The sequence below is a fragment of the Scyliorhinus torazame genome, chromosome 15 (assembly GCF_047496885.1).
Source record: "Scyliorhinus torazame isolate Kashiwa2021f chromosome 15, sScyTor2.1, whole genome shotgun sequence".
Taxonomy (NCBI): Eukaryota; Metazoa; Chordata; class Chondrichthyes; order Carcharhiniformes; family Scyliorhinidae; genus Scyliorhinus; species Scyliorhinus torazame.
Window position 1 is genome coordinate 117,980,345 of NC_092721.1, and position 22,290 is coordinate 118,002,634.

General features: G+C 44.8%; 1 protein-coding gene across 5 annotated transcripts in view; it reads left to right on the forward strand.

The window, feature by feature from the left end:
- Positions 1 to 22,290, forward strand: part of LOC140391768 (mitogen-activated protein kinase kinase kinase kinase 4) — a 525,483-nt gene that overhangs the window by 366,925 nt on the left and 136,268 nt on the right. For 3 of the 5 annotated variants that reach the window (XM_072476619.1, XM_072476621.1, XM_072476623.1), the window contains exons 12-14: positions 6,698 to 6,908; positions 20,038 to 20,199; positions 21,841 to 21,927. In XM_072476619.1, coding sequence (XP_072332720.1) covers positions 6,698 to 6,908; positions 20,038 to 20,199; positions 21,841 to 21,927 — 460 coding nt within the window. The remainder of the gene's footprint in view (positions 1 to 6,697; positions 6,909 to 20,037; positions 20,200 to 21,840; positions 21,928 to 22,290) is intronic. The other 2 variants (XM_072476624.1, XM_072476620.1) reach the window with 1 other exon arrangement.

Below are 22,290 nucleotides of genomic sequence, written 5' to 3' on the forward strand. Positions count from 1 at the left end.
GTGAACATGTGTACATGTGAAAACAGCCATCTAATGCGAGAACACAGAACATAGCAAACAGAATAAATGTTCATTAGTCCAGTCTCTGTGGCTTGCGTCTGATCCTGGTCGACCGCTGGAGTGGTGGTGGTGGGAATGACAGGCCTTGATGGGCGGGATTGAGTCGAGGTATCAGGAGGTTGCAAAACAACAGAAGGAAACAGGAGAATGTGGTTGCGGGCAGGCAACTTTGCGCAGTGCCCGTCTGTTTCGTCGGACAACAGAACCATCAGCCAGACGCAGAACATAGGAGCGGGGGGCAGCCTGACGAACAACGACAGCTGGAGCTGACCAGCCTCCATCAGGGACCTTGACCTGAACAGTGTCTGCCGGGGATAACACTGGCAAATTGGCGGCATGAGCATCAAAGCCCTGTTTTTGCCGGTCTGAGTTGCTGCACCTTCTGCAGCACCGGGAGGTGATCCAGGTTGGGCACGTGTATGGCTGGAAGTGTCGTTCGGAGGTCCCTGTTCATCAGGAGTTGAGCCGGGACATGCCAGTGGACAGTGGGGTTGCCCTGTACGCACGCAGCGCAAGGTGAATGTCTGACACAGGATCTGTGGCCTTGCAGATGAACTGCTTCACTGTGCACCCCTTAACTTTTCCGTGTGGGCTGGAAGTGACGTGTTTAAACTGATGCGACTGGGCAAACAGAGACCATTCATGGCTGCTGAAGCGCGGGCCATTGTCACTCATGACAGTGAGTGGGATATCATGCCTGGAGAACGTCTCCTTACAGGCCTTGATGATAGTCCGAGATGTGAGGTCTGAGAGCTTTATGACTTCAGGGTAATTGGAAAAGTAATCAATGATTAACACGTAATCACGACCATTTGCATGAAAGAGGTCAATGCCAACCTTGGACCATGGAGAGGTTTCGATTTCATGCTGCTGAAGTGTCTCCTTACTCTGCGCTGGCTGAAAGCGTTGACAGGTCGCACAGTTAAGGACCATGTTCGCGATGTCCTGGGTGATCCCGGGCCAGTAGACCGCTTGCCTGACTCTGCGTCTGCACTTTTCCACACCCAGGTGGCCCTCATGGATTTGACGAAGCTCCAAGCTCTGGAGACTGTGTGGAATTACAATCCGGTCCAGTTTGAGGAGGATACCATCAACCACCGTCAGGTCGTCCTTTACATTGAAAAATTGAAGGCACTGCCCTTTTTGCCAGCCATTGGCTAGGTGTTGAATAACACGCTACAAGAGGGGTTCTTTGGCTGTCTCCTCACGGATACAAATCACCTTCTCATCAGATGCCGGGAGGGTACTAGCACACAGCTGCACCTGTGACTCAACCTGTGACTCAATTTGCCGGATGACGTTCAGTGGTTCACTCGGCACGGTGATGGAGCGGGACAGTGTATCGGCAATGATGAGCTCCTTGCCAGGCGTGTAGACCAGGTCAAAGTTGTACCTTCTGAGTTTGAGGAGGATGCGCTGCAACCAAGGCGTCATGTCATTAAGGTCCTTGTGGATAATGTGGACCAGGGGCCTGTGATCTGTCTCAACTGTGAATGTCGGCAGGCCGTAGACATAGTCGTGAAACTTGAGAATGCCAGTGAGAAGGCCCAGGCATTCCTTCTCGATTTGTGCATACCTTTGTTCGGTGGGCGTCATTGCCCTTGATGCGTAGGCAACCGGTGCCCAGGATGAAGTGTCATCGCGTTGCAGCAGGACCGCACTGATGCCATCCTGGCTCGCATCTGTCGAGATTTTTGTTTCCCTGTCATGGTCGAAAAATGCCAATACGGGTGCAGTGGTGAGCTTGGCTTTCAGCTCCAACCACTCTGCCTGATGGGCCGCCTTCCACTCGAAGGCAGTGGACTTCTTCACTCAGTTTCGTAGGGCCGTGGTGTGTGAGGCCATGTTTGGGATGAACTTGCCCAGAAAATTGACCATGCCCAGGAAGCGCAATACCGCCTTGTCTTCCGGGACCTTCATGGTGGCGATGGCCTTGACCTTGTCTGTGTCGGGGCACACGCCCTGCTGAGATCTGGTCTCCTAGGAACTCGAGTGTCGACATGCCAAATCAACATTTGGCCCTGTTCAGCTTCAGGCCATTGGCGTGGACATGGCGGAATACCTGCTGGAGACGGGAAACATGCTCCTCGGTGGTCGTGGATCATATGATGATGTCGTCCATGTACACCCGAACCACTTAGATGCCCTCCATCATATGCTCCATGATGCGATGAAATATCTCCGATGCCGAGACGATGCCAAACTGCATACGGTTATAGCAGTACCTGCCAAATGGTGTGTTGAAGGTGCACAGCCTTCTGCTGGACTCATCCAGCTGGATTTGCCAGAATCCATGTGACGCATCTAACTTTGTGAAAAACCGTGTATGTTCCATCTCACTGGTGAGTTCCTCCCGCTTCGGAATAGGGTGATGTTCACGCATTATATTCTGGTTGAGATCCTTGGGATCAATGCAGATGCGCAGGTCTCCAGAGGGCTTTTTAAGCACCACCATCGAGCTGACCCAGTCAGTCGGTTCGGTTACCCTGGAAATGATCCCCTGCTGCTGCAGCTCCTTGAGCTGTTCCTTCAGGCGCTCCTTCAGTGGGGCCGGGACACGGCGTGGTGCATGGACCACTAAAATGGCATCGGGTCGCAGTAAGATCTTGTACCGAAGTGGCAAAGTGCCCATCCCGTCAAACACATCTGGATACTGAGCAAGGATGTCGTCAATGCCAGCTTGAAGATCCACTTTGGAGGATGTCGTTGAATAAACCCACTGCACCAGGTTTAGCTTTTTGCAGGCATGCATGCCCAGTAGGAATGCCCTGTCCGGCTTGACAATTTCAAACCTGAGCCATGCATGGGTACTCCGGTTGGAGGCGAGTAGATGGCAGGACCCCAGTGCCGTGATGGCATTACTGTTACAGTCCAGGAGCTGGCAGGCTGCTGGAAGGACCTTGGGCGGGGCTTCTTGATGCATTTGAAGTCTGCCTGTGAAAGGAGGTTGGCAGAAGCACCCGTGTCCAGCTTGAACTGGATGGAGCAGCGTTTGACCTTCATCACCGCGCGCCATTCGTCCTCCGAATCCACAGCGAGGATGGACTGAATGCGAGATGAGTTAGGTGTGGCATGTTCACGTGTGGTAATGATGCCCACTCGGTAGGCGGACTCCAGGCACTCGTCCTCTGGATCCATTGTACTGCCAGGATCAGAATCCTGTAATCGTCGTTGCACATTCTGGACGCGCGGTCTTCGGAATTGGGAGCGCTGGCCTCTGACTGGTGGTGCAGACCTGCACAAGGCTGCATAGTGACCAGGCTTCCCGCAGTTCAAACATCGCCTGCCTCTTGCAGGGCAGTGTCCTTTTAAGTGGGCGTTGCCACAGTTTGGGCACATCATGACGTCGGCGTCGTGACGCGATGTACGTCGTTGCACATGCGCAGTGCGGTCGACAGACGTCTGCACCTGGGCAGTGTGGGTGTCGGCTGCTTCGTTATCCCGTTCGCATCGCGCATGCGTGGGGCTCTGGGAAAAGCACGCAAGATGGCCGCTGTCTTCAATGCTCAGGCGCTGCATCCGGGAGATGGCCTGCACACTCACTGCCTCATGGGAGGCAGGTTTCTCATTTTCAGCCGATTTGTATTAGGAATACTGATTTTTTTGCATGCTCATGCACTGTACACGTTTCAATCGCGACTGGCAGGGTCTGATGCTTGATTTTTAAGAGCTGCTCTGAGGATCAGAGTGAACTCCAAACACGATTTGGTCTCTGACCATGGAGTCAGCAATATCACCAAAGTTGCAGGACAGCGCTAGCAGGCTGAGGGTAGTTAAGAAGGCATTGAAAGATTCATCTTTACCTTGAAGACGTTGTTTGAATATGTAGCGCTCAAAGATTTTATTGGTGTCCACTTCATAGTGACTATCGAATTTGTCCAGGACGGTCTGAAACTTTGTCTTGTCCTGGCCTTCGGTGAAGTTAAACGAGTTGAAGAGTTCGTTGGCTTGATCGCCCTCTGTTGAGAGGAGAAGCGCAATCTTTCTTGCATCAGACGCACCCTCGAGGTCTGAGGCTGCGATGTACAGCAGAAATCTTTGCTTGAATATCCGCCAGTGGCTGGTGAGGAGCCTGAATCTTCTCCATGGTGCCGGGATATATTTGCTGGGCGTCACGGAACGGACTGAGGTAAGTCACCTTAAATTTGTAGTCTCCTGGTATCATGTTGTGTCGGGTACACTGGTTTAACACTGGCTGCAACTGGGTGCAGCTTAGATCAAAAAGATACTCCAGACCTTGAAGTTAGTTCAATCAGGTTTATTGAACTAATAGCACAGTTAGCACGGTTCTCTGAGTTCGACTCTCTGCTAACTTAAGTGTGGTTACTCTGTCTGACTGAACCAGACTAGCTCTTAGCCACGTGATGGAGGCGGAGTGTGAGTGTCTCATGTCTTTTATAGTCAGATCGCACCCCGAGTGTCCTGCCTGCTTATTGGTCATGTCCTGTTCACTGTGTCCATTAGCTGCTTGTCTGTATATCATTGTGTGTGTCTGCATATCTTGACACTCACTAGAAGTCAACCTGACTTGTGTCTACAAGAGAAACAATTGTAACTACTGTTGCACCTCAAACTTGGGCCACCTAACGTTCTGGACAAAACATTCAAACTCGCAAATTATTGTACAGGAATCTTCTTCTGTTCTGCAAAATGTTTGACAAAACATGTCAAAATTCAATGCTTGGTCCTAAATACCACCTGAGGCGAGGTGAGCAGTCTCCCTCTTGGTGGATTCTGACGACCTCTGAGGTCCAGCCCAGGGCGTTTGCTTCTTCACAATGGTTATTCCTGCAGGTTGTCACTCCTGGTGTTCCTTTGTCTCCTATTTATCTAGTTCCTGCTGGCACTGACTGTTCTTTCAGGCATGTATTCAGAGGACAGGCACTAACCAATCACTGTCTTTGGGACGCGACTTCTCAGGAAGTCGCGTTTTTCTCAGGAGGTTGTGATTCTGAACACTTCGACTCACAGGGGTCTGTGTTCAATCACTGTCCACTCGAGGCATAGCAACTGCCATGTCCCACGTGCGATAACTGCCCAATCAGCTCCAGTGCCCGCTCGATGGCTGCACATCATGTTCTTTGCTGCAGATCGCAGACGTTTATGTTGTTCCCTCAATTTTTTAACCATCCGGCTTTGCTGGTGTCTTCTCGGATACACATCAAGCTACACTACCAATGTAAAACATCAAAAAATAAAGCTCATACATGCTTTGAGGAAATTATAAGTAGGCTTGATGTACAAAATGTTTCCTAACATGCATCATTTGCTTATTTCACACTTGTACTGAAGTTGAATCATAAAATTTAAAACTTGTGGTGTATCATGGAAAAAATCAATCACCTGATAAAATCATTTTACATTGAATCTGTATTGAGATCTAGAAGTTCTTAATCATTTATGAATATTTGAAAAATGATAAGAAAAGGGGCGGCAGGGTTGCACAGTCATTAGCACTGCTGCCTCACAGCACCAGGGACCAGGGTTCGATTCCAGCCTTGGGTGAATTTCTGTGTGGAGTTTACATATTCTCCGTGTGTCCACATGGGTTTCTTCCGGGTGCTCGGGTTTCCTTCCAGAATCCAAAGATGTATCGGTAAGGTAGGTTGTGCATGCTAAATTGCCCCTTAGTGTCCAAAGATACCCAGGCTAGGTGAGGTTGTGGGAATGGGGTGAAAGAGTGAGCCGAGATAGGGTGCTCTTTCAGAGGGTCGGTCCAGACTCAATGGGCTGAATGGCCTCCTGCATTGTAGGGATTCTATGGAAGACAATCTGGCCAATTGAGCATGTTCCATTCCCACCCCTCTCTCCTGTCTAAAGCCACGGTGAAGCAATAAAAAATAGAGGAGAAGAAGACCTAGTCTAATTTAAGAAAAAAGGTTCTATGGAATTGTTTTCGAACGGGTTAAGCAAGTTTCAGGAAATGTATTCCAATGTTTTTATAAATTGTGTTGATGTCACCAAGTGTTCTTTTGCTTACTCAGCTTGATCAATCTATCCAATTCCTTCACTATTTTAAATTGTATTCTTTCAAAATCTGCACAACTTTCAGGTATAGGCTGAGATTTTTTGGCCCCATCCACCAGCGGGATCTTCCGGTCCTGCCGAAGCCAATGGACATTTGGTTGGCTTGCCATATGTACCACAACAGGGTTGGAAAATCCTGGCCATAATATCCTGACACTCCAACTCTGTTTTGATACGTAAAAGCTCTTAAATTTTTAATCAATCAAGTAGTCCTGTTGTAGACCTTACTTCAAGGACCGACATGCCCAATAATGTGAGAGACCGAAACCAGTTGAATTATTTTTGATGTAGCTGGACTAGGTATTTAACTATATTTCTAGGTTCATGTTTAATTGTCCTGGTTATGTATCCTAAATGTTCTTATCGGTAAATTATTCACCACAATCTTTTAGGTTTTTTTCTCCTGTTCTGCTGCATTGAGTGTGCAATTCCCCATGGTATATATGTGCTTGTATTTCCCTCTGTCCAAACGTATAATGTAGCACTTTTCTGTATGGCCCATTTCTCATATTGCATCCAAATTTGTCTACAAACTGATTCTTTCATGTTGCGTTCTTACCTATCTGTGTGAAGGAGGACATTTTTTTAAAAAAAATCTATTATCTTGCAGCTCAATTGTTAATGTGCCTGGAGAATCTACTCTTCGTCGTGATTTCCTGAGATTGCAGCAAGAGAACAAGGAGCGGTCTGAGGCTATGCGCAGGCAGCAACTCCTTCAAGAACAGCAACTACGAGAGCAGGAAGAGTATAAAAGACAGCTCCTAGCAGAGCGTCAAAAACGTATCGAGCAACAAAAGGAACAAAGACGACGACTTGAAGAGGTAGGAATTTTTTTTAAACCTTGATATTATTTTGAGAAATTTTTGGTGAAGATATTGGAATGCCTTAAAGATGTATAAATTTTTGTGTCAAGTGGATTGAGGCAATAAGCAAGTTTAATCTTGTAACTTGTAAGTAACTTTAACAATGCAGTTATAAGGCATTGCTTTTAGCTTTACTGAAACTGTACTTGGCCCATGCCATTTTTTTGTAAATTACTTTTTTGTTCCTTATTGTGCATTTGTGCTCTTCGTAATTTTTCAGACCAGGCATTACAGATCAGATATATTATTAATCATTGTATTGGCTGTAGCAATTACTTCAAAATAGTTGCACTATTAATCAACACAAAAGTGGTTTACATAAAATTATTAGCCGGTTTCTGTTCTGTATATTCCCACCACTACTCAGCTCCGTGCATCATCTTAATCTCCTACTCCTTTCTCCTTCACGTGTTTTATCAAATTTCTTAAATCCACCCATATCTTTTGCTCCTTGTGGTTGTGAACATACATGGGGAAAATTGAAACAAAATTCAAACATTCTTTGATATTGAATTTATTTTTCTACCTACTTAGTTTAAAATAGGCATGTCATTAGTCCTCAGGAAAGAGGTTTATAATTAAGTCAATAAGGAGTTTAGCTGATAGAGTGGGCTCTGCAGAAATCTGCGGATACTGATGGATATGCACTGCTTCAGTTGTCTACCTATTTCCCAGGACAAAAACATTTCAATTTTGCTAGTTATGTTTAAATTAGAGATAAATGTGGGAACATATGCCCACCCTTATGTAAGTATAATGCATGGAATTTAGAAAATTGGGAATAATTAAGTTGATGACATCAGTAAGCATGGATTCTCTTACGAGAGACTGAATGCAGATAAAAGTATAATAAAATGAATGGGATATTATTTCTCAAATCATAGCAATCGGTTACTAATCTAGACTGATCAACGTGATTGTGAATGGGAGGAATGAATGAGATTTTCATCTTTGCACTTTAATGTTAATGATGCATAATGCTGTAACCAGACTCTCTAATTTGTAGATTTCTTGCATGGGGCGGGAAAAGTGATAAATGACAGTGCTAAGATAATCGCTTATTGTCACAAGTAGGCTTCAATGAAGTTAGTGTGAAAAGCCCCTAGGTGCCACATTCCGGCGCATGTTCGGGGAGGCCAGTATGGGAATTGAACCCGCGCTGCTGGCATCGTTCTGCATTGCAAGCCAGCTAGTTAGTCCACTGTGCTAAACCAGCCCCTGTCTAGATGTCGATCAGTCTTGCCATTGTAGTCTTCAATAACTTCTAACAGCATTTATTCTTGAAAAGATGATCGTTCTTTTTAGATATATTCAGCTTTGATAGCTAACCCAAATTAATGGAGGCTTCCGCTAAGATCTAATGCTGAAGCATGTTGTTCGTTGTTTGCTATTGTTACGAATATACCCCTTCCCAAGCTTTATCTCCAATCTCTTATAACCAGTCAATTTTGCTTTTATGTGGAAATTTTCTTCCCGTTTACATCTCAAGAAAATTGATCTGTTCTCCACCCTAACTCCTACCTATTGAACTTTACATTGATACTTTCTAAATTTCTGGAAATTGTTAACTCTCCACTCTTGCATCGGCTTGGAAGATTTGGTCAAAAGCAATGGGCTAGATTCTCCGATTTTAAGACTTCGTGCTGACGCCTTCGTGAAAACTGTGGTGGCGTCAAAAGGCCACAGATTCCCCGTTTTGCTGGGGGCTAGCAGGGAGCCATCATTGAGCTTGCAGCTCTAGCTGCCGATACGGCCCCCATCAATTCCGGTTCAGAGGCAGCACTTGCAAATGGCGGCGGCCTCCAGCGGCCGTGGCGTGCTCCATCGCAGACTCAGCCCGTGGACCTGGACTGCCAAAGTAGTGCCCCCCCATCGGTCACTCCAGCCCCGAACGAAGCCCCCCCCCCAGCCCGCCGATAGGCCCTCCCCCGACTGTGGCGGCCCCGGACTGAGTCCGCAGCTGCCCCCCGAGGATCCCGGACGGTGTGAGCATACGTAAGCCACGACGTCGGGAACTCGACTGGTTGGCAACAGAGCATCGCGGGACGGGCCTTGGGCAATGGCCTGAGGCAGTGGCTAACTTGGCGCAGCGTTGTGATTTTCAGGGGACGGAGAATTGAAAAACCTGCGCCACTCCCGATTTCGGCGCCAAAACTGGTTCTCCGTCCCATAGGGGAGCAGAGAATCCAGCCCAATATGTGTGGGAATTCCACTTATCATCAAGTGCTTACCATACTCTCATTATAGAACTCATCCCAAGACACCACGGGTTAGAGAATCTCTCCCATGCTCCCTTCAAATAGATTCCTGCTGAATGTATCCTCCTCTCTACACTTGATTTTATTTGAAGTGTGCTTGAATTGTCACAGCTTTAAAACTTGCTGTCACTACTACTTGTTTAGTTTTTCACTCTTCTGAAACCTCGTGTTCAGCATTACTAACCCTTCACTTTATTTCTGTTTAAAAGTCATAATATTCAAGTAACAGAGCTCAACATTATAGTTACTGTTAATTCAAATGGAATATCAGTAACATTGTCGACACTCTTGAGTGTTGTTAATTGGCAAGAACATTTAGTTGATATGCTGTGGTGTAAGGATCAGGTGCAAGGTGAGTGTAATTGAGTTCAAAATTTGTTTTCGGTTTAAATCTTTTTGTATGTAGATACATAGTTTTAAAGTTGAGATTTTTAAAATATATTCATGTGTCGTGGGTATTGTTGGCAAGGCCAACATTTATTGTCTATCCCAAATTTCCATCAAGAAAGTGGTGGTGAGGTACTACTTAAAACCACAACGGTCCATGTGATTAAGGAAACATAGTACTGCGAGAAAGGGAGTTCTAGAATTTTGACCCAGTGGTGATGAAGGAATAGTAATACATTTCCAAGTCAGAATAATGTTTGACTTGGAGGGAACATGGGAGTGGTAGTATTTCAATTTTCCATTTAGCTGTTAGAAGTTGTGGGTTTGGCTTATGTTGTGGAAGGAGCCTTAGAAAGTTGCTGCAGTACGCATTGTAGATGGTACATCCTGCAGCCAGTGGTGGAGGAGTGAATAGTTAAGGTGGTAGATGGGCATGGATAAATTGGGCTGCTTTGTCCGGGATGGTGTTGAGATTCTTGAGTGTTGTTGGAGCTGCATTCATCCAGGTTAGTGGAGAATATTCCATCACATTCCTAACTTGTGTCTTGTAGCTGGTAGACAGGCTTTGGGGAGTTGGGTTGTAAGTCACCTGACACAGCATTTCCAGCCTCTGACCTACTCTTGTCGCCGTAGTATTTGTGGCTGGCCTATGTATTCCTCTCCCACCCTCAGGGTGTTGATAATGGGGATTCAGTGTAGGTAATGTTAAATGTGAAAGGGAGGTGGTTAGAATATTTCTTTTTGACGGTGGTGGTCATTACCAGCCACGTGTGGTGTGAATACCAGCAGCCACCTTTTGTCCAGGTCTTGCTGAATGCCGGCATGTACTTAATCATCTGAGAAGCTGTGAATGGTACTGAACACTCCAGTCATTAGCAAGCATCCCACCTCTGACCCTGTGGAGGGGATATCATTGACAAAGCAGCTGAAAATTCCTGAGCCTGGTACAATGCCCTAGCCTTAGAAGCTCCTGCAGTGATATCCTGGGGATGAGTTGATTAGCCTCCAGCACCTACAATTATATTTTGTGGTAGGTGTGACGAGCCAGTGGAGAGATTTTCCTCCCTAATCCTGATTGACTTGTTTTAGTAGGTCTCCTTGGTGCTACAGTCTGACAAATGCTGCCTTGATTGCCTTGACAATCACTCTCATGACACCTTTGGCATTCATTTTTTGTCCATGTTTGGACCAATTCAGGTTTGGAGCTGCATCCATCCAGGCAGAACACAATCTGAGCAATGGCAACCTGGTTATTTATTGGCCAATTAGCGCTACTTGATGGCACAGTCAACAACACTTTCTATCTCTTGGATAATTTTGAGAGTAGCCTAATGGGGTTGTAATTGGCTGGAGTAGATTTGTCTGCTTTTTATGGATGGGACATGCCTGGGCAACTTTCTACTTTTGGTGTTGTAGCTATAATGGAACAGCTTGGCTAGAGCACAAGCTATCAGTACCGCAGCAAGGATGATGTCAGAGACCTAGGCCTTTGTTATATCAAGTGTGCTTTTATCATGTGGAATGAATCAAATTGGCTGAAGAGATGCATCATGTCCTGGGCATTTCTGGCTGAAGATTGTTCAACCTTGTCTTTTGCACTGATGTGATGAGTTCAGTGATTATTGAGGGGAGGGAAGTTTGTGTGGTTTCTCTTCACATTACTTGCAGCCCACCACTTAAAAAAACGAATGTGTTAGGTTTTTTCATATATTTAACAATAAACGCAACAAGGAAACAAAAAAATTATTGCAGAGCAAAACAAGAGTTATATCAAAAATAGCAACAAACATGACGATTGGGATCTTTCGTTTATATAGCAGATTAATTCAACAATAGAATAGCAAAAGGACTGGGAAAAAGTAGGGATGCCTTTTTGCATTGTGCTATCCAGAATAACAATGTGAAATTAAATGAATTGAATTAGTTCATGGAAATATCAACAGGAGTAAGTCAGCAAAAGTGGAGCCTAGGGTGCCCACACTTTACGGAATGCATCAGATTTAGAGCAGAGATTAAAACTTCCTTAGGGCTGCATTCAATAATTAGTCTATGCCAGTTTTGAATTGAGAGATATTTGTCACTAATCCAGGAAAATAGGATATTCTTGCGAGCTGCAATGGGCAGGATTTTGTACAACCTCTTTTCGTTGGAATCAGTAATGGAAATGGAAATGTCGCAGTCCCAGAGGACTGGTGGTGACTTAACCCGAGGGTCACCACACCTTGGGTAAGGGGAAGGCTGCGAAGGTGGGGCCTTCAAGAATAACTTCAGCAGGTACAGATTCAGAAAGAATGTTCCTAAATTCAGAAAGAATGTTTCTGATGGTGGGAAGTCCCGAACTGTGCTGTACTTTTCTTTGTTCTTTGATAAGGAGTAAAAAAAAAAAAAAAAAAATTCTTCACCCAACGAGTGACAAATCTGTGGAATTCACTACCACAAAAAATAGTTGAGGCGAAAACATTGTGTAATTTCAAGAAGAAATTAGATATAGTTCTTGGGCTAAAGGGATATGAGCGGACGGGGAGAGTCGAGATTATGGAATTGAACTCTGATCAGCAATGAGAATGAATGGCGGAGCAGATTGAAGGGCTGAATGTCCTCCTGCTTCTATTTTCTATGTATGTTTCTATGTACGGGAATTAAACCCAGAGTCAGAAACACCGGATTGGATCCTATTATGATAAAAATGCAAAAGAAATCATGCCCGTAATAATCCTCATTAAGACTGAGGAACCATAGGACTAACCCAACAGCCATACTGTCATTGCCACCAGAATGCAGCCTCCCCAACAAGGAGGAGCAGACAAAAAGGGAACGGGAATCAAATGTCCCTCCTGTATTTCAAGCCCATCCATGATGACCTGCATCCACCACCCACCCTTTAGCAATGGCACCATTCGCTACTGCCATGATTAAGATACAGATAATAAGAAAAAACAATGGATAATATGCGCACAGCACATCTACCACGATTGAGCTAATAAAGAGCCCCTGAAGCACTCTAGGAAAAGAAGCAGACAACATTCCATATAATGCTCAAGTATTGGCATCTTCCCTTAACCAAGAAAGAAGACAACAAATTCAGACAAACAACAGCATGATCGGGAAAGAGTCCGGATTAAAGCTTTGAGTTAGTCCAAGTTGCAAAACATCAGCTGAATTCTTGTCCCTCATGGTCTTAATGAAGGCCAAGGCAGCAGCAGGATTATCGAAAGTGCACTTTCTACTTATTGCAAAGTCTTTATTTTGTGGTTTCTAATTTGTAAGGGCTATATTCTGTATTAATGAGGTCAAGGGAAGAAGGACACTAAAGCAATTGATATTATTTGATTTTAAGTTTCCTTGAAAGGTTTAATTCAGAGGGGTAAGTCATGGTCATAGAGCTCAAAGCTGTGATTAGCCCCTCCTGCTCTATGTGGGAAGCCGGGCACATTTCCAGTGTCTGAGTCCAACATGTGTGCAGGAAGTGTCTCAAGCTGCAGCTCCTGGAAGGCTGGGTTTTGGAGCTGTAGTAGTGGCTAGGGATGCTGCGGAGCATCCGTGAGGCAGAGAGCATTGTGGACAACACCTATAGAGAGGTGGCTTCACAGGCAGGAAGGGAATGGTTTACCAGCAGGCAGAGTAAGAGGACTAGGCAGGCAATGCAGTAATCCCTTGTGGCCATTCCCCGCAAAACAGATGCACCGCGTTGGATACTGTTGAGGGGAGGGACCTCTCGGGGGAAAGCAGCAACAGCCAAATTTGTTGTACCACGGTGGGCTCTGCTGCATGAGAGAGGAAGAGAAAGTGTGGGACTGCAGTAGATCAAGGGGGTTCAATTGTAAGAGGCATAGATAGGCATTTTTGTGGCCATCAGCAAGACACCAGGATGATGTGTTTCTTCCCTGATGCTAGGTTCAAGAATGCCTCAGAGTGGCTTCAGGACATTCTGGAGTGGAAGGGTGAACAGCCAGTGGTCGTGGTACACTCCGGTATCAATGACCTTGTTTTAAAAAAAAAAAGGAATGAGGTCCTGAAAGCTGAATATAGGGAGTTAGGAAGTAAGTTTGAAAAGTAGGACTTCAAAGGTAGTGATCTCAGGATTACTGCAAGTGCCACGTGCTAGTCAGAGTAGAAGTAGCAGGATATATCTGATGAAACGTGGCTGGGAAAATGTTGCAAGGGGGAGGGTATCAGATTGCTGGGCCATTGGGACCTGTTCTGGGCGAGATGGGACCAGCAAAAAGTGGACGGGTTACACTGGGCAGGACCAGGACTGATGTCCAGGGCAAGTATTTTCTAGTGTGATTGGGGATGGTTTAAATTAGAGATGCTGGGGGTTTGGAACCTAAGCAGGGTGATGAGGGAAAGAGAAACAAGGACAGTAATAAAAGAAAGAATAGTAAAATACGAAAACAGTAGCCAGGGTAATCAAGGGCGAAAGGCAAATAGGGCCATGGTATAAAGGAAAGTTGGGATGATTAAAAATGGCAAAAAGGCAAACAGAAAGGCTTTGTATCTTAATGTACGAAGCATTCGGAATAAGGTAGATGAACTGATGGTGCAAATCAAGATAAATGGATGTGATCTCATAATCATTACGGAGACATGCTTACAAGGAGATCAAAACTGGTGACTTAATATTTGAGGATATTTGACCTTGTGGATAAACAGGAGGGAAGGAAAAGGTGGTATGGGAGCATTAACAATAAGAGATGAAATGAGGACAGTTGTGAGAGAGATCTGGTGTTGGGTGATGTAGAGTCTATTCGGGTGGAGGTTAAAAAAAAAGCAAGGGAAAGAAGACATTGGTAGGAGTAGTGTACAGATCCCCAAATAATAGCCATACTGTAGGAAAGGGTATAAATCAACAAATAATGGGAGCATGTAAAACGATTAGAGCAATAATAATGGGGGACTTTAATCTTCATGTTGATTGGGTTAATCAATTTGGAAAGGGTAGCTTAGATAACAAATTAGTGCATTAGGGATAGTTTCCTTGAGCGATATATCATGGAACCAACCAGGGAACAGGCTCCCTTGGATTTGGTAGTGGGTAATGGGACAGGTTTAATACATGACCTTGGAGTAAAAGATCCCCGAGTACGTAGTGATCGTAACACAATAGAATTTAATATTCTGTTTGAGAGTGAGAAACTTGGGCTGGACTCCAACTGTGCTGAGCTTAAATAAAGGGAATTACAAGGAAATTAGTTAGCTAAAGTGGACTGGGTGGATAGATTAGCCAGAAAGACAGTAAATAAGCGGTTGCAAACATTTAAGGAGGTAATTTGTGATTCTCAGCAAAAATATATCCCAGAGCCTAAATCAACCATGGCTAACCAAGGAAGTTAAGGAGAGTATTAAGTTGAAAGAAGAAACCTGGGTGGCATGGTGGTGCAGTGGTTAGCACTGCTGCCTCACGGCACCCAGGAACTGGGTTCCATTCCTCCTCTGTATCATGTCCGTTTGGAGTTTGCACATTTTCCCGTGTCTGCATGGGTCTCACCCCCACAACCCAAAAAAGATTTGCAGGATAGGTGGATTGGCCATGCTAAATTGCCCCTTAATTGGGAAAAAAAATAATTGGGTACTCTAAATTTTGAAAAACAGTTGAAAGAGAAAACATGTAAGGAGGCAGAAGTCAGTGTTGGCCCCAAAGACTGGGATAAATTCAGAATCCAGCAAAGGAAGACTCAAAAGATAATGAAGAGAGAAAATAAGCTATGAGGGCAAATTAGCGAGGAATATAAAAACTGACCAGCGCTTCTTTAAATATATATAAAGGAAAGTGAATCTGGGGGCATAGTTATGGGGAAAAGGAAATGGTAGAGGAGTTAAAACAGATATTTTGCAGAAGGTGGAAGATACTTCAAACACCCCATTAATTCTAAAGAATACGGGGGAGTATTTGAATACCATCACTAGAGAAATAGTATCAGACAAACTAATGGGGCTAAAGGCAGATAAGTCCCTTGGTCCTGATGGCTTGCATCCTAGAATCATAAAGAAGTAGCTACGGAGATAGTGGATGCATTGGTTATAATTTTCCAATGATCCTTGGATTCTGAAGAAATACTAGAGGATTGGAAAACCACCAATGTGACACACCTCTTAAAAGCAGGAGGGAGGCAAAAAGCTAGTAACTCTTGGCCGATTAGCCTAACATCTATTGTTTAAAAAATGTTGGAATCAATTATTATGGAAATAATAGCACATTTGGAAAATCATAATCTAACCAAGCAGAGTCAACATGGCTTTATGAAAGGGAAATTGTGCCTGACTAATTTAGTCGAGTTTTTCTTTATTTAAAAATACATTTTAGTACCAAATTCGTTCTTTCCAATTATGGGGCAATTAACATGGCCAATTCACCTACCCTGCGCATCTTTTTAGGTTGTGGGGGTGAGACCCAAGCAAACACAGGGATGATGTGCAAACTCCCCACAGACAGTGACCTGGGGCCGGGATCGAACCCGGGTTCTCGGCACAGAGAGGCAGCAATCTTTTATTAGAGGTTTTTCAAGGAAGTCTCAACCAGAGTAGATAGAGGGGAACCAGTAGACGTGTGGTATTTGGACTTCCAGAAGGCATTCAACATGGGACCTCACAAAAGGTTAAGTCATATAATAAAGACCCATGGTGTTGGAGGTAGTATATTGGCATGGATAGAGAATTGGCTAATGGACAGGAAACAGTGAATGGGGATAAGGGATTTTTTTCAGGTTGCCGACCTGTAACCGGTAGGATTCCACAAGGGTCAGTGCTGGGACCACAGCTGTTTACAATATATATTAGTGACCTTGAGGAAGGAAGTAAATGAACTGTAACCAAATTTGCAGACAACACAAAAATAAGTGGAAAGGCAAGTTGTGAAAGGGATACAATCAATTTGCAAAGAGATATTGATAGGTTAAGTGGGGAAAAGTTGTCAAATGGAATATAATGTGGGAAAATGTGAAGTTCATTTTGGGAGGGAGGACAAAAGAATAGAGTATTATTTAAATGGAGAAAATTGTTGAAAGCTGCAACACAAAGGGACTTGGGGGTACTTGTGCATGAAACAAAGAAAGCTGGCACAAAGGTGCAGCAAGTAATCAGGAATGCTAAAGGAATTTTGGTCCTCATTTCAAGGGGGTTTGAATATTCATAAGTTCATAAGATATAGGAGCAGAATTAGGCCATTCGGCCCAGCAGGTCTGCTCCGCCATTCTATCATGGCTGATATGTTCCTCATCTGTTACCTACAATAATAAAAATCTTTACTGTCACACAAAGGCTTACATTAACACTGCAATGAAGTTACTGTGAAAAGCCCCTAGTCGCCACATTCCGATGCCTGTTCAGGTACACAGAGGGAGAATTCATAATGTCCAAATTACCTAACAGCACATCTTTCAGAACATGTGGGAGGAAACTGGAGCACCCAGAGGAAACCCATGCAGACTCCATACAGACAGTGACCCAAGCGGGAATCGAACTTTGGACCCTGGAGCTGTGAAGCAACAGTGCTACCCACTGTGCTACTGTGCCACAATGTTACGGGCCAGGAGCTGGATTGCAAAATCAGCCACAGCATCTCCCTGAAACACATGACTTAAGAGCGGGAGTAGGCAATTTAGCCTCCCGAGCCTAACACCCTCAATGTGATCATGGCTGGTCCCATCCTGACCTCAACTCCACCGTATAAGTGTAGGGAAGTCTTGCTGTAATTGTACAAGGTACAGGTGAGACCACACATGAAGTACTGTGAGCAGTTTAATTTCCATTATTTAACGTAAGATTATTTCATTGGAGGTGGTTCAGAGAAGGTTCACTCGGATGATCCTCTGTATGGAGGGATTATTTTATGAGTAAAGGCTAAACAGACTGCGACCTAGTCATTGGAATTTAGAAGAATGAGCAGTGATCTCATTGGAACATATAGGATTCTTAAAGGGCTTGACAGGGTAAATACTGAGGATATTTCTCCTCATGGGAGAGTATAGGTCTAGAGGGCATAGTCTCAGGCTAAAGTGGTGCCAAAGGTGAGGAGGAATTTGACTCTCAGGATTCAGTCTTTGAAACTCCTTGTCACAGAGAACTATGGGGCAGAGTCCTTATGCATATTAAGGCTGAGATAGATAGATTATTGATCAGTAAGGAAATCAAGGGTTGTGGGGAAAGGGCAGGAGAATGGACATGAGTAATGTTGGATCAGCCATAATCCAATTGAAATGTGGAGCAGGCTCGAGGTGCCAAATGGCCTACTCCTATTCCTATTTCTTATGGTCTTATGAAAGACTTTGCAGAGTCATTGGGTATGACTTTTAGGGTCACAGACTTAAGCATAACATTATTTACTCCAGCTGCCTTGGAATGCCTTTTAACTTTATAGAAGCCTTGATCCATTATCTGCGTTGACACAGAAAAGTCCTGGAAGAAGAAAATCCTCACTCCCTCATGGAACCAGGTCCCACCATGCCTTGTCATCTCCAGGACCCTCTGGTGAACTTTAAAATTGTGGTGCGCATGTTTATAGGCCTGGGGCGAAGCTTGTCTCTTGGCCTTAATGACAGGATTCGATGCACCCTTTCCAACTTGAAACACCCAGCGTTCATATTCAACTTGAGAAAACGTGGTAGCCAATTTTCAAAGACTTTAATACGAACCTTACTCTCCACTCCCTCAGGCAGACTGACGACTTGGACATTTTTTCTCCGGCTCGGTTCTTCAAATCCTCCAGTATTTCCAACGCACCACAAACATGGTTTTCCAAGGGTTAACTTCTATCTTCTGCCAAAGAAGCAGCATGTTCAATGTTCGGGATTCTCTCCTTTGTATCACCAAGCCTTTTATTAGTATTCTACAACTCAACTTCATGAGCACTTCGTTTTTTGAGTCAGCACATCAAACCTCTGATCAATAACACTGATAATGTCGGCAGTCTCTTCACCACCTCCAACAGTGTCACGGAGGGTGCCAGGTCGCGAGACCTGTCGGGATGAGGCCACCATATTGAAAGGGTGGCTCCACCCTCACTGAATCTGACTGCACTCTTTTATCGCCGGATTTCTTGACAATGTCCGGCATATTCTTACCAATACTCATCCAGAAATTTTCCAGGGCCATAATAACAATTATTAACTCAAGGGTTAGGCAAATGTAGGCCGGAGCAGTGGTTAGCACTGCTGCCTCACAGCACCGAGGACCTGGGTACGAACCCGGCCCCGGTGTGATGTCCGTGTGGAGTTTGCCCATTTTCCTGTGTCTGCATGGGTTTCACCCCCACAATCCAAAGATGTGTAGGGTAGGTGGATAGGCCATGCTAAACTGCCCCTTAATTGAGGAAAACAATTTTAAAATTGATTAGGCAGATGAAAGCTAGCTAATCAGGATAAATGGCGGGGCTCAGCTGAAGCCCCGGTGTTTGTGGGGGGGGGGGGGGGCGCTCAGCGGAAGCCCTAAAGATTCAAGAAGGCAGTAGAAGGGTAGCTCCATGTTGCAGGTTATAGTGGCAATGGTGCTCTTAATCACGGACATAAATAATTTCAGTTTTCTGCACAATCAGCAATATTCATAAGTGTATATTCTCTGGCAATCAAATATCTATCTATCCAAACTTTGTTAAATCAGTATAAGCCTAATGGGCGTGATTCTCCCAGCCCTGCGCCGGGCCGGAGAATCGCCGCAACCGCGCTACGCCGCTCCGACGCCGGGGCGCGATTCTCCGACGTGCAGCGAATCGCCGCCATTTGCACCGGCGCATTTGCCGAGGTGCCGGTCGCGGGCTGCTGTCCGAGGTCGGGCTGCCGATTCTCTGGCCTGTATGGGCCGAGCAGTCGCGCGGAAACGGCAGAGTCCCTCCGGCGCAGTTCACCCCTGGTCGCTGCCAGCGGGAACTCTGCGCGAAAGGTCGGGGGGCGGCCTGTGGGGCGGGGAAAAGCGCTCCTTCACCTGGGGGGGGTCTCGATAGGGTCTGGCCCGCGATTGGGGCCCACCGATCGGCAGGCCGGCCTCTCTCTCTTTCCTCCCCCACCCCCCCCCCCCCCCAGGCCTACTCTGTTGCGCGGCCGGCCCCTGAACCTCTATGCCATGTTGCGTCGGGGCCGGTGCGCTGAAGAAGTCCCCCGCACATGCGCGGGTTGGCGCGGCGCCCATTTGGCGCCGGGAAGGGAGGCTGGAGCAGCGTGAACTGTTCCAGCGCCTTGCTGGCCCCCTGTGGAGAATCGCTACTGCCTGTGGCCATTTGGCGCCATCATGAAACGCGACGCCGTTCATGATGGTGCGAACACTTAGTCTCCATTTCGGAGAATCTCGTCCAATGTCTTTTTGATGCATTGTCAAGTTGTATTTGCAAATATGGTACCTATGGAAGGGAAGAATAGAAAACCTCAACCAACATTTGTGACAAAGTTGATTTAGGGTAAATATTGCCAATCAGTTGCATTTTGACCTTGGTGAGCATTTTATTTAATGAGCAGCAACAGAGAAGGGAACGAGAAGCACGAAGGCACCAGGAACGTGAACAAAGAAGGCGCGAACAGGAGGAAAAGCGAAGGTTGGAGGAACTGGAACGCCGAAAGAAGGAAGAGGAGGAAAGAAGAAGGACGGAAGAAGAAAAGAGGCGAGTGGAGAGAGAGCAGGTGATTTTTATTGTCTCTTCATTTATTAATATTGATCCAAGAAAGTTATGTGCACAATTTTCAGAGTGGTATTTGAATTGGGTCATGATGGATTTTAACAAAATTCTGACTTTGGTGTTCTGAATTTCTCCCCCTCACTTTGCTGTCTCAGCAAATATTTGTCTATAATCTTTTGCAAGACTGTCAGGAGTGCTACAACATGATTTGTTGGCAAGCAAACAGAGACAAAGGATACCATTTCCTTTGACTGTTGTGATGGAATAAAACACGTATCACCTGCCATCCTGCATCTAATGGCACAACTTGAGAACATTCAAAAGCATGACATGATTAATTTGGTAGCAAGTTGTCCCCTTCTCCATTTCTGGTTTGTACTGTCCCTCACTCCTCCTCTCGTGTGTTCTCTCTCACTCATGCACTCTCCCCATCTGTTTCATCAGTTAACACTGCACAGCAGCAGACCTCCATGGTCAGCAAATGGTTGTTTGATATTGAAGGTTGCATCAAAGCTAAAATTTACAACTCCTTGAATTAAAAATTTAGTCTACGGAAGTTTCATGGGATATGAAGTTGTACTGCAATGAATAGATGTGATCAAATTCAAATTTATGGTGAATTTGGAGATTTTTACTGATGACCATATCTCAAAAGACTGCAATAATCTAAACTCAGTGAAACTTCCATGATATTTTAAAACTGCACAATTTGAATACTGTCTTGTACCCCTGTACACCCAAAAATTCCCATTTACTGAACCAAATGAAGCTAAAACAAGATCCAGAATAGTTTTGCCAGTTCCAATTCCGAAGTAATTTGCCAGTTCAACCTTTCCTGTTTGTTGTTGGTGCATGCCAGATGTTTAAATAGTGACTAAAACATGATCCTGTGAGTACTGTCAGTATTATTTTGCTTTGAGAGCATGCCATTAATTACTACTTGACAGTTTGTGTGTTCAAAGTGGCAGCCCTGATCATATATACAGGTAGTTTTATTTGCCTTGTTATAAATCATAGACATTGCCATGATAAGAGTGATCCTGGTGACTTAAATTAAACTTACTACATGTTTCATCAGTGAAATAACTGAGCTTCTGGTTGTTGCAGCACATACAAAACTGTAAATAGAATTAGAATAATCTTGTACACAGATTGACTACGACAGTTTCTTGACTTGCAATTTGTGACTTTCCCTTTTTTGGCTGCTTTTGGGGGAATGGGGAGGAGATGCAAATATGCTAAAATTTTGTTCAATAGTCTAAGATATACCATTTTGACCAATGGAAACCAGGTAATTTTCCTAGTTTGTTCATTAGTATCTTTGGTATGGGGCTGGTTTGGTATGAAGGCTGGTTTAGTTCAATGAGCTAGACCGCTGGTTTGTGATGCAGAACAAGGCTAGCAGCGCGGGTTCAATTCCCGTACCAGCTTACGCGAACAGGCGCCGGAATGTGGCGACTGGGGGATTTTCAGAGTAACTTCATACTTGTGACAATAAATGGTTGTTATTATTATGGGTTCAACAAAGCCCTGTGTTATACTTTCGTACAAGATCTCGGAAGCAGTGTCACAGATGAGCTGTAAATACATAATTTCTAACTAAAATGGTGTTTTGTTTCTGCATTATTGTGTAATTTTGCAACAGGAGTACATCAGACGTCAGCTTGAAGAGGAACAACGTCATTTGGAAATTCTTCAGCAGCAGTTGCTCCAAGAGCAGGCTATGTTACTGGTAAGTAGTTCGCTACTGATGTAGCTGCCAGCTTCTGTGTCATCACTGCATTGCAATGCTCAGATTTAACAGCAAGCTAATCAGTCAATTTAAGTTAAAAGAGTAGTCTAACAGTGCAAGAGAATAACCTGTGCACAAATTTGTCATTGAATTATGTGACAATGATTTGTACTCTGTGCTCGGAACTGCAAATGTTAGCATCATCTGCATTAAATGAATGTTGCTGCTTTAAGTGAGATCCTTTCCACATAAAAACTTATAGTTCCATATGTAAACTGTTGCTATATAATTAAATACTAACATTTCTCTCTCAGAAAACCTGGTTTATCATTGTGATGTCTGAGCAAAATCTCAAACCACATT